This window comes from Schistocerca americana, chromosome 1, assembly GCF_021461395.2.
Source record: "Schistocerca americana isolate TAMUIC-IGC-003095 chromosome 1, iqSchAmer2.1, whole genome shotgun sequence".
NCBI classification, from domain to species: domain Eukaryota; kingdom Metazoa; phylum Arthropoda; class Insecta; order Orthoptera; family Acrididae; genus Schistocerca; species Schistocerca americana.
The window spans coordinates 25,726,073-25,744,755 of record NC_060119.1 but is presented as its reverse complement, the minus strand read 5'-3'; the positions used below and the strand labels follow the sequence as shown (position 1 = coordinate 25,744,755).

Sequence of the window (18,683 nt, the reverse complement as noted above, 5' to 3'; positions counted from 1 at the left end):
ATTATATTTAGGAGTGTGTGTTGGTGTATGCTATCATAGGCCTTTTTAAAATCTATGAATAATATGTGGACATCTACATTCCCACGCCTTGTCAGTTACTTGTCTTAGGGTAAATAAGTGATCTAATGTGGATCTGTTTCTGCGGAAACCGCATTTGTAGTCCCCAGTCAATTCTTCTGTTATTGGTATCAGCCTGTTTAATAGGCAGCTCGATAAGATTTTGTAGGTGACATCCAGTAAGGCAATTCCTTTGTAGTTATCACAAACTAGTGGGTCATTCTTCTTAAATATGGGGCACACAATTGCAGTTTTCCAATCTGCAGGAATGGTTTCTGTCTCCCAAATTGTTTCTATTAACGCCTGTATTTCTAATTCCAGTCGTGGGCCTCCCTTCTGTAATAACTCAGCGTATATCTTGTCCTCGCCACGAGTCTTGTTATTCTTTTGTTTCTTTATTGCTTGCTGTATTTCATTTACTGATGGGGTTGTAACTGTATCAGCTGTATCAGGTTCTTCCAATTTAAAGTAATAGTATGGGTCATTGCAGTTGAGAAGTTGTGAAAAGTATGTCTTCCATCTGTTTTGTATGTCACTTTTGTTGGTCAATATTTTCCCATACTGATCCTTTATAAACTGTTCCCTTTTATTGAATTTACCAAAGGATTTTTTTATATATTGATACATCTGCCTTGTCCTGTGATCTTGGAAATCATCCTCTGCTTCTCTGATCATATTGTTATAGTATTCCCTTTTCTCTTGTCTTAGGGTTCTTTGCGTTTCTTGGCAGAGTTTATAGTATCTTTCCTTCAATGTCATATTGTCCCTTTCTTTAATCCATACATTCTTCACATTTCTTCTTTCCAGCACTTTTTCTTGACACTTTGTGTTAAACCAAATTTTATTAGGTCGTTTTCTTTCACCTATGATTTTGGAAGCTGCTTCTTGAATACAGCCCTTCAGGTGTCTCCATCTGCTTTCGACATCCTGTGGTTCTGCATTGGTCAGTCTCGGTTTTGTTAGATTGCTTTTAATTTCTTTTGTAAAATTTTCTTTTATATCTACTTTCACCAGGTTTCCTATGTTATATCTTGTAATTTCTTCTCTATTTCTATTTACTTTCCTTTTGAGTTTCACTTGTCCTGATCTTGTCGTGTCAGTAAAAGAGACACACACACCATTAGTACACACAACCAAACATGCCTCACGCACACGTGACTGCCAACTCCAGCATCTTGAGCCAGAAACTTTTTAATACTCATCAGAGTAACTACTTGTCAGATTTTAATGTGCGCCACATGGAAGAATGAGGCTAGTAGCTGGTTGCTGTCCTGGAGAGCCCTGTGTCTGTGACCTCAGTCATTGAGCAGGAGTCTTGTTTTGTTATGAACAGTTAATTCACATATATTTTTAACTCTGTTCTTAGTAATTCATTTGTGTAACAGATGTTATGACTGTTTCTTTCAGGACCACTGGGATGATGTTGTGTTTGCTGATAGCATAAGCAAATTTCCAGCTTATGAAAGAGTCGTGCTCAGGCATCCGGGCTTTGTGCGCCCAGTTGTTCTCTTTGGTCCAGTGGCTGATATTGCCCGAGAGAAACTACTTAAAGATTTTCCGGACAAGTTTACATCACCTCGTAAGTTTACACTTCTAAGTTTATTTATAGAATTGAATGACAATAGGAACATGTTTTAGGTGTTATTGTACACCAGGTGAGCTAGCAATCAGAATACATTTGAGGCTGAAGTGATGAACAATGTCAGTATAACAATTGTAACATTTAGGGGGAGTTGCAGAAGAATTTCTGGAAGTGTTAACAGCAAAATTTGGTGAACTGTTCACATATGTGTCCAAACAAATTTTTAAAAAAGTCATAAGATCAAGTCCTGTGTTGTGTGAGTGTAGTCCTCAATATTGCTGCAAATAGAGAGCAATCCTTGGGATAGGTAGCTGCGAGGAGTGATCCGAATTATTATAAACAAGCACAGAATGAAAGTTAGTTGTGAAAATCTCATATACCAGGTCCTCTGCAGCTAGTGTGTATTTTATATGGCTTGTGAGGTTAAAAATGTCAGCACTATTGTGTGCAGTGTGGACTGTCTCTCATGACCACTGGTCAGTGTCAAGAAGCTCGTACTGCATGTTCAACCAACCTGGACCAATCCTCATGCACACCATAGTGGGATTTGGAGAGAATAGATGACACACTGGTGAGTCCACATCGTTCAGAAACATGATGAGTAACACTGATGTGGAAAATTTGTACATTCTATGCATGTACATTGGATCATTTGATGTTCCACTAACTATGTTACCAAAATTTACGTTACAGTATGTGATACCAAATGAAGCAGCATTGTGCTTCAGACAGTGGGCTTTCATTTGAGAGACAAACAACCCATATATTCCAGTTGGCCATGAGGATTTAGGTTTCCTGCGGTTGCCTTTGTTTAGGCAATGGCTCTTTTGAGAAGGGCATGGCTGATTTTCTTGCGCATCTTTCACTGTAACTGTGACAGGTTAAAATGACTGTCAGGTTCATCCAGATATATTTGAATTTGCATGCTAGAGGTAAAGATTAGTCAAAGAGAGTCTGGCTTCAGCTGCCAGAGTCTGTGGTCATATATGTGAAAGTTGCATTTGCACATACATATGTGCGTGTGTGTGTGTGTGTGTTGTCTATTTTCGACAAAGACCTTGTTGGCCAAAATCTCACTCTCCAACAGTTTTTTTGTTGTGCCTATCTGCGACTCAGCATCTCCACTATAGGGTGAGTAACAACTATCCTTTTCATAATATTGCAACTGTACTCTGTGTTGTATATGAGCTGCTCCCCATGTTACTTGACCCCTCTCCCTCTCCCTCCATATCCCCTTTCCCTCCAAAGAAAAAAATAATTTCTTTTTCTCCACCATATTGTAAATTTATATATATGATATATGAATCTTGTTTCATGGCAATTTATCCATTACTCTTGATTTTGTTTTCTTTTGTACATGCTTTCATGTTGTGGGGTGTGTACATTGTGTTTCTTAGACCACAATTCTGTACCTTTTTCTCCTTTCTATGTCTGTACTTATAATTCCTGTAACTGTGTTTTTATGTATGTCATTGTTCTTTAAATTCATAACTTTGTCAACTACTGTACACTGAAGAAAGCAAATTCATTAAACTACTATCATTTCTGTTTTTGCTGCGGACTCATAGACATCATACCACGTACCTATACTGGCTATGGGATCAGTTTATTGAAATGTCCTAGAAAAGGTCAGTTCTCTTTGAGAGTGTAATTTGTTTTGCAGTTAAAAATACCGAGATTGTTATTTCCTATTTTTAACTAGTGGGGACACCAGAAATTGTCCTGACAGTGCTAGTAATACCGTATTTCCTGTTGCTTTCGGCAGTATTAGTAGTGGCAGCTGTTTTGCTGCTGCTTGTGTAAATAATAATAACACAAGCCTGCTGCCTATATCTTACATCCATTGTAGTGTTTACATAAGCTGTCTTCCCCAAGTTACATAATGCTTTGTTTTCAAATATGCATTAATTCCATACTTTTGTAACATGATCATGTAATCCAAAAAACACCCTTTTGATTTTACTCATCTGTAAACTGTTTTATTTTGTTCTACATGGCTACAGCATTAAAAAAATATTTGATTTTCTTTACACTTGCATACATTTCAGCTTTAGCACAGAAAAGAAGAAAGAAAGAAAAAACACAGTAGGGAGAACTTCTGTATGCAAAACTGAAAATGACATGGTAGAATGGTAATGTAGTAATTGTGAACACGTATTGTTGTGAACTTTTCAAGCAGGGGTTAGTTTTCGATAGCCACCTGCCGTGAGACTGAATGTGACCTCTGTAGTTTGCTGTAGCACTAAACATCAGTCACCACTGGATATGGATCTGTGCTTAGTTTGGCCTTCTGTCCAAGAGCTAATTCTGGAATGGTGCTATGTATGATATCCAGATCAGCAGGAAACAAAAATTATGCAGTAGGTGTCGCAGATAATATAATGTAATTTTCTAGCATACAGAAGCTATTGAGGTGAAACATCTTATGTGAATGAATATTTGTCTTTCAAAGCTGATGGTGCAGCTTCCAAAGTGTCATGATTCCAAAGTGTCATGAAACAGGAGCAATGCAAATGTTCCAAAGGTGAATAAACCCCTGTTAACATTGTATGAATTTGGAAAGGATTTATTTATGTATTTTAAAATTTAAAATCAGAGAAGAGAATTGTTTAGGCATGAGAGGTATCAGTCTATTAATTTCACTGTATGCTACATGTTTCTTACTTATTTAAAATTTCTCCTTATCCAGGCAGCAAAGTTCTATATCTTACCACATTTGTTGTCCAGTATCTAATTCTTCTGTGTTATTTTGTTAACTCTTCAGACATTGAAGGAAAATTGTTCATTGCCTTTTCAGTGGTGATGTCAGTTTTCGAGTAAATTTAGTAATGCAGATGTGGAAGGCTACCAATTGGTTTCTGAGGAAGCTGTGAGTGGCAGAGAGCACCGAATGGATGACAGCAAGAATGGTACGAAAATCTAAAAGAAGAAACTGAGAGTAGTACAAAACATGGAAACCAAGAATTGTTAGTAGTGTATGAACAAAACCACAATATGAATTCAAGGAAATAACTGAGAGCAATCAAGTAGTAACTATATGCAAAAATTACTGTCAGTGATTGGTAAGCTTCAGACATATTGACACAACACAGATCAGGGAAATGTGTGTACTTTTCTCCTTCCTAAAGCCACCAGAGGGTCTTGCCAGCTGATGCAAAGTCTCTGCTGTCTGCAGTGTGACCGTGAAATTGAGCAACTCACATTGATGTTGGTGCGTTCGTTTCGATAAGGAAATGAGAGTCTGGCAACAGTACTAAATACCTCCCACCCTTTAACAGACGTGGAGAGCCCAAAATGTTCTGCTTGCCAGGGAGAGGGGGAGCGCTGTACTGGTAGCCCTGTCTGTGGCTCCAGTTGCATCTCAAAATCTGGGATTTCTATTCCCATGAACATTGTGGCCATGTGCTGATGGTCTATTTGTTGTTGTGATTGCTGCCAAGGTACTGAGACTGCCAGTGATTGCAGTGTCAGAGAAAGTGATCCGACCTTGATGAGTTGTCAATCCTATGCCGCTCCTTTTGCCACTAGTGATGACAATGGGCCCTGATTGTAATGTTGTAATAGCTCAGTGACTGTAGTAAGGTGTGAACCTAGGAGCACTTGCAGTCTGTGGGGAATTCTTAAAAGCTTGGTCATTGAAAGTTATGGGGCCGGAAGCCCCTGTTGTGGCTAGAGGAGTGAGGATATCTCCTGTGTGGTAAAAGTGGTGGCTGATTCCAGAGACAGAGGAGCATCTGGCACCCTTTACTATGGCTGAGAATGATGGCCAGTGCTTGATACGACTTCTGGCTGAATGTGTAACCCCACACATTGACACTCTGCTTGTAGCTGGATGTGTAACTTGGGCTCAGAGAGTCACGCTGCAGGTTGTGGCAGATCTGAGAGTGTGTGCAGCCAGTGCCTTTGCAGTACCTCAGCCGGGCTTTGTCTGTCGATTGGTGTACAGGGGTGTGGCAAAAAACTTTGCTAGGGATTCTTGAGCACTGACCGTGCTTTCCACATTTGGATCTGGAAGGTTTTGACCATACACTCTGCTGCCAAGTTTGATGCCATGTATAAAGGGGATGTGGTCAGGCACCATATTTCATTGCATCGGCAGAATACCTCAGAGTCTGTTGAAATGAACTGGAGTCTGTTGTGAAATAATAAAGTGTGAGGTATTCCATCCATGGCAAAAAAAAGATAAATAGTGCTCTGATTGTAGAGCGTGCAGTTGTAGAAGTGACTTGCACCACAAACGAAAATTAGGGAATGCATCCACCCTCTAAAGGGCCACCAGAATCAGTGTGCACCCTCTCCGAAAGGTGCTCAGGCTGGGGCCAGGAGAGGGGGAGGAAGCTTTTTGCTGTGGATGCTCAATTACATGTGTACGTGTGTCATACAATGTGTGCTCAATTGTGCTGCTTACCCTGGCCATTAAATGTGGGAGCAAGCTAAGGCTTTCGTCTTCGACACCCTCGAGTGGGATGTATGTGGCAACTGAAGGATATGGACATGGAATTTCAGCATCCTCTGTAGGAAACAATGCTACACCTAAAGAATTGTTAAGCCTCTGTTTCACAGAAATATGATTTTGTGTTACTAAGTCTGAATCTTAATCACAAACAATGGAAAATCCTGGATGGAATGTAACAATATTGTCATCACATAGTGGAGATGCTGAGTCGCAGATTGGTACAACAAGAAGACTGTCACAAATAAAGCTTCGGCCACTGAGGCCTTCATCAACAATGGACGTACACACACACACACACACACACACACACACACACACACACACACACACACAGGTGCACGCAGACACAACTCAGACACACGACTGCAGTCTTAGGCAACTGAAACCACGCTGCAAGCAGTGCATGATGGGAGTGGCGACTGGCGACTTAATATTGTTAAGTGTGAACCTTTTCAGAGACACACTGACCAACAGTTCTGCACCACCACCATCACGGCTGTACACATGAGGGGGTGCTGCGTAGTAGCCACTACTTTGGAAGCTGTGATTTGGAAATCTTGCAGGGTGGAGCACAATCTGGTGTTGGGCAATACATACTGCTTCCTTGCAGTCAAACTCAATGTTGTGGAAATGGGGAGGCATGATAATGAGTTATGCATTGGCATTTTTGCAGTGGGATTAAAATGAATGTCATAATGATAATTGCTCAAGGGTAAAGCCCAACATTGCAATGGCTGCACCATTCTGTGTGGGAGGTGATTTGAGGGGTTTGTGATCTGTGAGTAACTAGAACTTATTCCCATATGAAAAATGTGGACTTTTTTAAAACCATATGCAATTGCCAACACCTCCTTCTCTATTTGTGAATAATTCTGCTGTGCCTGTGAGAGTGTCATAGATGCAAAATCTATTGGGTGCTCTGTACCATCAGCATTCTTATGTCATGAGATGGCTCCAGTCTCGTACACTGATGCGTTGGTTGCAGGGATCAGAACCTTCTCCTGTGTGACCTTCACTAATTGCAGATCTGACTTCTGTGCTTTTCTTCTTCTTTTTTTCCAATTGGAAGTTTGCTGTGTGCCACTCATGAGACCAAGTGAATGGAATGCTCTTTTCCTCAAGTGGTTCAATGAATGTATGAGATGAGCTCCTTGGGGAATGAATTATGCATAGTAGTTCACTCCCCAGAAAAGATTGCAGTTGCTTTAAGTATTTTGGAACTAGTAGGGTTTTGATAGCATCAACATGCTCTGCTATCAGCGTGCTTCCTTTGCTGTTTAACATATATATCCACCAAATACTAATGATGCAAATAACTCGTGTTTCTCCAGGTCACAGTGGAGCCAATTGGTCTAGCAATCGTTGAAACATTGTTTGCAAGTTTTTCATTTGTTCTGCTGTGGTAGCTGCCACCATCCAAATAGTTAATACACTTTGGAGTAACCTGAGTTAATTGCTCTGGATATCTTTGGAAAATTTCTCATGTTGAGATGACCGCAAATTATAATATTTTGTATTGATGCATTCCAAAAAGCATGTTTATTACCAAGATTTTACGTGTGTGTGCATCTAGATGCAGCTGCAAGTGTGCATGCTTCAAGTCAATCTTTGGAAAATGTTTTGCTTAAACATTCCTCAGGCTGAGGGATTGGTTAAATGTGAATCTCACTTTGTGGGTTAATCATGGAGGTTAATCATGGAATTAAAATCACCGCTAGTTCTGATGCACGGGTTTGTTTTCTTTGCGGTGACCATGGGAGTTATCCACTGACTAACGGAAATTGGTGCAATTACCCTCTGTATCTTGTAATCACACTGATTCCCCCTTTACTGCATCTCATATTGCATGATAAAATTTAAGTGCTCCAAACTACTTAAGTGAAATGTGAGCTTCAAAGTCTTTGGCCCTACCAAACATTCATTGTAATTAATGTTGATAATTCTCTAATAATGATTCTAAATCCTTGAATGGTACCAAGCTTGACATCAGGTTCACATCGTCCAAATGTAGTGAAAATGTGTAAACCAAAAATGTTTACAAGCAACAGCAAAGTTACAGCCAGCAGAGTGACTTGGCATTCCATGTTGTCGTACAGGGTGACAGTTGTTGAAATATATGAAAAAGACATAAAGTTAGAATCAACGGCATGCACACAATTTATTCAACACGTAAACATCACTACAGATATTCGGATTTAGGTTATGACATGTTTGATATGCCTGCCATCCTTGGCAATGGTGTGGCACAGATGAATAGCAAAATTCAGCGTGCCTCGCTGAAGTGTAGGAATATCGATGCTGTCGATGACCTCCTGAATGGCTAGTTTGCAGCTCAGCAATGGGTTTGGTGTTATTGGTGTACACCTTCTCTTTAATATAGCCCCACAAAATGTAGTCGCAAGTGTTCATATCCAGAGAATATGGCAGCCAGTCGATTCCAACGCCAGTGTCCTCTGGGTACCCCAGAGCCAGAAAGCGGCCCCAAAGTGCTCCTCCAGGACATCAAATACTCTCCTGCTTTCATGGGGTCGAGCTCTGTCGTGCATGAATCAGGGTCACTTTGGATAATGGAGATAAAGTCATCTTCCAAAACCCTCATGTACTGTTCAGTAGTCACCGTGCCATCAAGGAATATTGCACCAATTATTCCGTGACTGGACATTACACACCACACAGTCACCCATTGAGAATGAAGAGACTTCTTGATCGCAAAACATGGATTCTCAGTCCCCTAAATATGCCAACTTTGCTTGTTGACAAACCCATTCAAATGAAAGTGGCCTTTGTCGGTAAACCAAACTATGTTCACATCAAAGTTCCATTCTCAACTCTGTGAACAATAGTGTTGGCGAAACACAACTGCTGTTCCATGGACCTAGGGCTTAATGGCTGATGGGTTTGAATTTTGTATGGGAAGAGATGCAGGTCTTCAATAACAATTTGTCACAGTGTCTCCCAGTTGATTCCCAGATGTTGTGCAGCTCATCTCATTGATTTCCTGGGGCTGGTTTGAAACACAGTGCTTGTCTTCTTGATGTTTTCAGGTGTTTTAACCCTTTTTGAATTGACATTTCCAACACTATCATCGCAAACACTTCCCATTCTCTCAGACTCGCAGATCGAATTCTTGATTGTTAGCACACTTGGACTTGCTATCTTCAGCTTGAACTCAGTTGCAAACTTCCTTTGAGCTGCACTGTTGAGCTATTATTGCTCACATAGCAGGCCTTCACAAATACTAGACGCACAGGCAAACCGCTCAAAAGTTATGACGATTTTATTTCATATACTTCAATAATTGTCACCCTGTATTTTGCCCGTACAGTAGTTTGCCCTCTCAAGGGAATCTTTTACTTGATGTGTGAAATAACCTGCTGCTGTGGCAGCTGCAGACCTGTGGAACCCAAATGCTGATAGATTTTCTGGTTAGTCGAAAAAACTACTGCTCATGTGACAACCTGGAATCTGGTTGTTGTACTGTTGGTATTAAACTCAATCAGGAGTTTATTTGGCACTTGGCCAGGTTCTGGCAACACTGGAACGAAAGTGAAAATCAACACTAAGTCGGGTTCTGCCACCTGTAGTGTATTATTTATCTATTTATTACGCAGTTGTAGACATGTTACCTGATGTTTTAAAAGAAGATCATACATCTTATAGTTTTCGTTTTTCATTTTTTTGCAGTTTTATATTCTTTTGTTTTTAATTATAACATTTACAAAGAACAATACTTTTCAAAATATCAATAATTTAAGGTTGAAATATAAATAAAACTTTGTTGTTTATTGTGAGGAATATAAGAAGATGATAGGATAGAGGAGAGATTTGTTAGTGCCATCACCGATTGTGAGTGATGGTGAATACCTCAGAATGGTTTCTTCGAGCTGTTGACCTCCAGGCACCCCACCCCAAAAAATAAATAAATAAATAAATAAAATAAAAATATATGTGAGTTGGTTAGTAGTAGAGAAATTGCTAATCCTATGTATTACTAAACTTATGTATTAAGTGCTAATCTATGTACAGAATTTGCTGATTTCTTAGCTAGATTGCCAGCACCTTATGTTTATTTACTGTCACATCTCATCTTCCTCCTCTGTTCCTCTTCACTGTCACTGTTTCTGCTATCATTGTGGGTATTGCTGTCCACCTTCTGGAAATTGCTCTAATGTTGCATGTAGGCATTTATTTTATGCTGTGTCTGCAGGTTCTCGTCGTGTGTTGTTTGTTGTCATGTGTTGAATGTTTGTCAATGCAATTAATTGTGCCCATTGTTCTTCATCCCTTTTTGCTATGAATATATGTGTGTTTGTTTCTGTGTATTCAAAGTGTAGTGTATTTCTGTTGTTCACATATTGCCTGCAGAAGAAGACAGTGTGTTATGGGGAACCTGCGTCGCTGCATGTGCATGTAGGTGTCTGCCTCAGGCTCACGCGGTTTAACTGCGTGGGATGAGGTCCATGTCCGGTTAAGAAATGTACCATACCGCAGTTGGGATCGATATGTTTCATTCTCAACTGTTCCCTTATGTCAGGGAGGAAGTCTATGCCTCATATCACTTACATCCCACTTACCTTGCCATGTATCCAAATGCCAACTTTGAGGTGACATGTCATCTGTATCGGTACACCAGTTATTGCATGTACATTATCTAGTCTCTCCATCTTTAACTACTACCTTCCAGCTCTGTATTTGATTGTGATATCTATGGGGCATATTCCGAGCACCACTCACAGTGCATCCATGGAGGTAGTGCTGAAGGCTCCAGATAGCCTTAGTAGGACACTTCTTTACCTTCATGTGACTGATGCTTTGTTGATGACCGTGTGTGCACACGTGCTAGCTGTGAAGCTAATTACTGATTCAAAGAGTGCATAGTGGTATGTCCTTATGACTGGTAGAGGTAGCCTGTACTCTTTTGAATTTAGCTTCTCCAGTTTATGTAGTATTTTTTCTGCTTTGTCTGTTGTTATCCTTACATGTTCGTGGAAATTCAATTTCTCATCTATGTGTACCCCATGATCGTGTGTAACATGTGCTCATTTGATGCTTGTTTCCATAATTGTAGCTGAAGAATTACTTTGGAGTGATCCTTTCACTAATGTGTGTGTTGTTTTGTTTTTGGAGATCCTGATTTTGTTATTGTGACACCATTGTGTAATTTTTTGTAGATGGCTTTCTCTTCTAGCTGGGCTCTGTTGTTTGCAGTGACTACAACTAATAGGTCGTCTGCATGGGAGACAATTCCATCTAGCCTGTCATCTCCATCTAGAAGTTGCAGGAAGTGTTTGATTGTTATGTCCCAGAAGATGGGACTGCAGATTGACCCTTGAGGACAGCCTTTGGTAATTCTTTTAATTGCTTTCCAGCTGTCCATCTGCCATTTGACTACTCAGTCTTTACAGTAGTCTAGGAAACTGTTGTACAGTGATTGTAGTACCTTTAGATGTCTTAAACTTTAAAACATTGCTGGCCACCAGAGGTTATCGAATGTTCCGGCAATGTCAATGTTTATTGCAATGGTGTATTTCTGTGTTGTAGTATGAATTATGTGAAGGGCCTGGTTGATGGCATCATGTATTGATTTGCCTGTTCTGAAGCTGAACTGTTGTTGGCTCTACCACTGAGAGCTCTGTGTGTTTGCAAGCAGTTACACAGTGGTTTCTCCTGAAACTTTGCTCAGATGTTTACAAGGCATATTGGCCTGTAAGTCTTTGGATCTGAAGGATCTTAATAATGACTGCTTTGGAGGTTTTCCATACTGTAGGTTCCCTCTCCAGCCATAATGCATCGTTCAGTAACGTTGTTAGGAATGGCGTGATCAGTGGTGCTAATGGATACCATCTGGTCCAGGTGCTTTCTTGTTTTTGAGCTCTGAGATTGGCAGCGCAACCTCTTATTGTGCAGAAGGACAGACGGCAGTTGTGGTGTTGTATAGTGTGTGTAGGTTTTCTCATAGTGTTGTATGAGATGGTGTGTCTGTATTGATGACATCATAAGTGAGTAGTTTATACAGCAGAAACTCTGGTGTATTGTCATCGTACCATGATTTCTGCCTTAGCTTTTCCAGAACTAGTGGGGTTTTCTTATCTTCTCTGTCAGTATCTATTATTTCCCTTTAATATAATTTTCGTTTGTATGTGGCATCTTGTTTGTGTCTAGGGAGTTCGTTGTCCAAGTTATTGGTGAGCTTTTTGTGTTCTGTGCCATTGATATTGATGTGTTGTGAGAATCTTGTATTACCAGTGTTAGCTGCTTGTGCGCTCTGTAATTGATCCCTCCACTAATGTTTTCTGGATTGTATTGTTGGATAATTTCCATTAATTTGTTCCATTCTGCATTGTGAGGCAATAAGTGTCTGGTGCTTGATTTGATCATTGTGTTCTGAGTGTGAGTTCTTGTGTATGTTGTGACATTGTTGTCCCTACTCATTATATTGCTGTGTATGGTCCAGTTTGTTAGTGTGCCATTGCTGCATTATTTGCTAGTGTAATGTCAATATTACTGCTCATACCATTGAACCCTGCATATGTTGGTATAGGTCCCTCTGTGTTCATTACATGTAATTGTGTTTCTTATATTACGTCAGTAATTATGCGTCATCTTTCATGTGTTATGTCTGAGTTCCAGAGGGTCATTCTGGAATTCATGTCAGCACTTATCACTAATTTTTTGCCTGTGGCATACATTGCTAGCTTTCTGATGTGGTCTGCATATGGTTGTACTTGATCGTTGTATTGGGTGTACATGGATGTCCATGTAAGGTTCCCATTAGTTATCTCTGTCGTAACTAAATGTTGATTGCGTAACTCTGTTACCTTAATTATGTTATAAGTTCTATTTTTAAGTTACTATTGCAGCCTTACAGTCATTGCTGCCTGTTATTGTGGTAGCATGTTTTGGTAGACATGTTAGTTGCCCACCTCTATTATAAGGCTCTTGTAAGCACATGATGTCTCCTGGAAGACTTGTGCTATTTTAGAGATTAGTGTATACACGTTAACTGTATATTCATGTTTATAAATAGAATTATAGTTTGAATGGTGGTTTGTATTCCATTCAGTACATCCATGCTTCATATAGGTGTGTGAAGGTTATGGTAATGATTCGATGAGTAACGAAAAGATTTAAAATATAATGTTGTATTTTTATTATAATAAGCAATGTATGTATTACATATTTCCTGTAGTATATAAAATACTGTAACAACTTAGGTTAAAGACTGATGAGTCACCAATGTTCTCAATCGAATGATTGTATAAAAACATGTTATGTGACAATAAAGTATCTTATCTTATCTTATCTAGCTTAGCTTGTAAATCACCTCACAGGTTTCACAGATAGCCCTGCCTTTGATGGGATAGATGATGTTAGTGACCGGACTGGAGCAGATGGTGGTAGGAGGATGTGTGGGACAGGTCTTGCATCTAGGTCTATTACGGGGGTATGAGCCACGAGGTAAGGGATTGGGAGCAGGGGTTGTGTAAGGATGGACGAGTATATTGTGTCCGTTTGGTGGATGGCGGAATACCACAGTAGGAGGGGTGGGAAGGATAGTGGATAGGACATTTCAGGGCACAACAAGAGGTAATCGAAACCCTGGTGGAGAATGTAATTCAGTTGCTCCAGTCCCAGATGGTACTGAGTTACAAGGGGAATGGTCCTCTGTGGCCAGACTGTGGGACTTTGGGAGGTGGTGAGAGATTGGAAAGGCAAGGCACGGGAGATTTGTTTTTGTACAAGGCTGGGAGGATAATTACGGTCAGTGAAGGCTTCAGTGACACCCTCGGTATATTTTGAGAGGGACTGCTCATCACTGCAGATGCTACAATGATGGGAGGCTAGGCTGTACAGTAGGGACTTCTTGGTATGGAATGGGTGGCAGCTGTCGAAGTGGAGGTATTGCTGGTGGTTAGTAGGTTTGATATGGACAGAGGTACTGAAGTAGCCATCTCTGAGGTAGAGGTCAACTTCTAGGAAGGTGGCTTGTTGAGCTGAGTAGGACCAGGTGAAGCAAATGGGGGAGAAGTTGTTGAGGTTCTCGAGGAATGTGAATAAGGTGTCCTCACCTTCAATCCAGATAGCAAAGATGTCCTCAGTGAATCCTAACCAGGTGAGGGGTTTAGGATTCTGGATTTTTAGGAAGGATTCCTCTAGATGGCCCATGAATAGGTTAGCATTGGATGGTGCCATGCGGGTGACCATAGCCGTACCGTAGATTTGTTTGTAGGTAATGCCTTCAAAGGAGAAGTAATTGTGGGTGAGGATATAGTTGGTCATGGAGACTAGGAAGGAGGTTGTTGGTCTGGAATCCATAGGGCGTCTGGAAAGAAAGATAGTGTTCAATAGCAGTAAGGCCATGGGCATTAGGAATGTTAGTGTACAGGGAGGTCGCATCAATAGTGATGGGCAGGGCACCGTGTGGTAAAGGGACAGGAAGTGTGGAGAGTCAGTCGAGGAAATGGTTGGTATCTTTTATATAGGAGAATAGGTTCCGGGTAATAGGTTCAAGGTGTTGGTCTATGAGAGCTGAGATTCTCTCAGTGGGGACACAGTAACTGGCCACAATGGGGCGTTCTGGGTAGTTGGGTTTATGGACTTAGGAAGCATGTAGAAGGTGGGAGTGCGGGGAGTGGTACGGGTAAGTAGACAGATGGACTCTGGAGAGAGGTTCTGGGATGGGCCAAAGGATTTGAGTAGTGACTGGAGATCCTGCTGGATTACTGGAATGGGGTCACTGTGGCATGGTTTGTAGGTGAAGTATCTGAGAGCTGCTGGAGTCCTTCTGCCACGTAATCCTTGCCGTTAAAAGCAACGGTGGTGGACCCTTTGTCTGCAGGTAGGATTATAAGGTCAGGATCAGTTTTTAGATGGTGGAATGCAGTTATTTCTGTGGATGTAAGGTTAGTTTGCATGTTGAGGGATTTGGGGAGTGATGGTGAGGCAAGGTTCGAGGTTAAGAAATTCTGGAAAGTTAACAGGGGTTGGTTTGGAGGCAGTGGAGGTGGATGATGGTTGGATGGAGGAGTGAACTGTGTTAGGCAAGGTTCAGTATTGGTATTTGGTTGAGTCTGATTGGTCGGGTTGGTGGTGAAAAAGTGTTTCCACTGTAGAGACCAGGAGATGGAGAGGTCTTTGACTAGTCCTGCATGGTTGGATTTGGGAGTGGGACGAAAAGTGAGGCCTTTGGAAAGGACTGATATTTCTGTGGGACTAAGACTTCTGGAGGAAAGGTTGATAACTCTGTGGTGGGTCTGTTTAGGTTTTGGGTTCTGTGTGGTGGTGGGAGGGAGTTTTGGAGGGTGGAGTTCGTGTAGTAGGTCTGCGAGACAGGGTTCGTCAGCTGTGAGGGGGTGTGGGGGAGGTTTGGAGGTTGTTGTAGAAGTGGTGGACAGTGGTACTCTGAGGCAGGAATAGGAAGTGAGTAGGATGGAGAGCTTTTTGAGGTGGCATTCTGCACATTGCCCAAGTTCCTGCAGGGCAAGTGTTTCAATGTGTTATGGGTTCCAGGAATTTGCGATTACATAGCAGGAGAATTTTGCGGATGGAGAGAAGGTACTGCAAGGAGGATTCGGCTTGATTGATGTGGTTTTGCAGGAGTATGTTGGTGAGGGCTAAGGATTGGCAGAATCTGAACGGGTGGAGGTCATTTTGGAAGGAGGGGTGGCAACCAGAGATTGGTAATTTGATGGTAAAGCCATTTGGGGGGATTTCGTGAGCCAAGCATCAACGCAGGAACAGTATGAGGGACTGGGATCTGGCTAGAGATCAGGAAACTTTTCTGTATTGACACAGATGGAAGGAACAAGGATCCATGGTGCTGCAAACAATGTGAAAAATTACATAAGAAAGTAGAATTACATCTGAAGAATTATGCAAAAATACACCCAAATACGTGCTAAAAGTACGAAAAGGACTAAATGGTTGCACAAGTGGGGGGGGGGGGGGGGAGGGAGGGGAGGGGAGAGGTGAAGTCTGAGGAAGACGACGATAGTGGAAGGTGAAAACTCATTTGGTACATCCTTGTACAAAAACAAATCTCCCGTGCCTTATCTTTCCAGTCTCCCACCACCTCCCTAAGTCCTACAGCCCAGCCACAGAGGAGCATTCTTCTCGTAACTCAGTACGATCTGGGACTGGAGCAACTGAATTACATTCTCCGCGAGGGTTTCGATTACCTCTCGTCGTGCCCTGAAATGAGGAATGTCCTACCCACTATCTTTCCCACCCCTCCTACCGTGGTATTCTGCCGTCCACTGAACCTGCACAATATACTCGTCCATCCTTATACAACTCCTGCTCCCAACCCCGTACCTCACGGCTCATTCCCCTGTAGTAGACCTAGATGAAAGACCTGTCCCATACATCCTCCTACCAGCACCTACTCCAGTATGGTCACTAATATCACCTCTCCCATCAAAGGCAGGGCTACCTGTGAAACCAGTCGTGATTTACAAGCTAAGATGCAACCACTGTGCTGCATTCTATGTAGGCATGACAACCAACAAGCTGTCTGTCTGCATGAACGGCCACCAACAAACTGTGGCCAAAAAACAAATGGGCCACCCTGTTGCTGAACACGCTGCCAAACATGATATCCCTCATCTCAGTGACTGCTTCACAGCCTGTGCCATATGGATCCTTCCCACCAACACCAGCTTTTCTTAATTGTGCAGGTGGGAACTTTCCCTGCAATACATCCTACGTTCCCGTAACACTTGTGACCTCAACCTTCGTTAGTCACTGTCCTCACCCATCCAGACCCCTCCCTGTTCCCATTCCAGCACTACACTGCCATCAATTCACCGCAACACCCAGTCTTTTAATTTCTTTTTATTTCTCTGCTTCCTGCTCTACTTACCCCCTCCCCTTCTGCACCTTCTCTCCTGCCCTCTGTATAAACTGCAACACTTCACTGTCCACCAGTCCCACCATACTACCCCTCCCCCTCCCCGCCCCAGCCTCCTCCTTACCCCCACCCAGTCGCCACTCCCATCATGCACTGGTGCTGCTGCCCGGAGTGTGGTTTCTGTTCTCTGAGACTGCAGATGAGTATGCAAGTTGTGTTTGCGTGAGTGTGTGTGTGCGCGTGTGTGTATATGTGTCTACTGCTGACAAAGGACTTAATGGCCGAAGCTATAATTGTGTGAATCTTTTTGTTGTGCCTATCATGACTCAGCATCTCTGCTATATGGTGAGTAGCAACGTTCCTTCTCTGGTATTGTTACATTCCAACCTGGAGTTTCCATTGTTTGATACATTTATTTTACATATTCTAAGAAACACCTAACAGAAGTTATTGGGTTTTGTTAGGATTACAAACAAGTTAATTGGCTGTAAAGCAGTTATAATGCAGAGTCAAGTGTTTCCACATAATCACATCGAGCATTGGGATATTGTGATTTGGTAAATCATTAATTTTCACATTCATATAGTGTTTATTATTTTTTGGACAGGTTCCTGATCCCAGATCAAATCTGCCTGTTGGCATGATGATGAGGGCTTGTGTTCCAACCAGCCTGCATGTGGTTTTTAGGCAGTTGCCCAGACATGTTGAAAATGTTTGCACACTTTCACATGGATAACAATACACATAGGCAGTTGGAGTACACGTATTCTCTCCTGAGGGGTAATGGGGTAGCAACAACAGGAAGGGCAGTCTGCCCCCCCCCCCCCCCCCCCCCCTCCCTTTCAAGTTAACCATTCCAGTTACAATAGATAATAATACCAACCCCGTGTAGAAGCAGGACAAAGGCAAAAGAGAAAGAAGAATACACATTGGATTGTCTTGTCGTGTTTGTACCTTTTGCACTCTTACCATCTGTTCACTGCTTTCCCACAATCCATACTAGAAAGTACTTGACGATAATTATCATTCACTATATTTCCATTTTTTCACATTTTGCCTACTTTTTTTGTATGATACTTTTGTCCACTTTTCTGAGGTGTTTGAACTATCCTCTGGAAGATACACCATCTAGGTCTCCAATAATGACTCATTATTTTTGTCTTAAAATTTTGAGATATCTATTTTTAGTTTTCTAATAACAAACTGTGAACTTTACTCTGTCCATCATTATAATTCTGAATTTTTCAAGTTTGAAAGTAACCCAGAAAACAATTTTTATTTTATTTAACTGAGCCAGATGACGCAATGGTTAGCACACTGGACTTGCATTTGGGAGGTTGACGGCTCAAACCTGCATCTGGCCACCCTGATTTAGGTTTTCCATTATTTTCCTAAATCGCTTCAGGCAAATGTCGGGATGGTTTCTTTGAAAGGGCACAGCCAACTTCCTTCCCCATCCTCTCCTAACTCGATGGTACCGATGACCTCTCTGTTAGATCCCCACCCCCAGATCAACCAACTTTATAGTTGGTTACACATTAAATTAGATGTTGGAGATACCATATGCTTTTTATGTGATTGTTTCCATAGAATTTAACTTTCCAAAATAATATAACAACTTACACGTCCACTGCTTTGGATAGATCACAAAATGTTCCCCATAATATCTTGAAAGTGCATCCTCTTGCAACCACATCAGTGATATGTTGTTATTTGAAAGTGTTAGTGCTAGATGAATG

The 18,683-nt window shown here is 41.6% G+C and overlaps 1 protein-coding gene across 3 annotated transcripts in view; it reads left to right on the top strand.

Moving 5' to 3' along the window:
- Positions 1-18,683, top strand: part of LOC124546004 (tight junction protein ZO-1) — a 710,801-nt gene that overhangs the window by 498,830 nt on the left and 193,288 nt on the right. For all 3 annotated transcript variants that reach the window (XM_047124988.1, XM_047124979.1, XM_047124983.1), the window contains exon 11: positions 1,465-1,636. In XM_047124988.1, the coding sequence (XP_046980944.1) occupies positions 1,465-1,636 (172 nt within the window). The remainder of the gene's footprint in view (positions 1-1,464; positions 1,637-18,683) is intronic.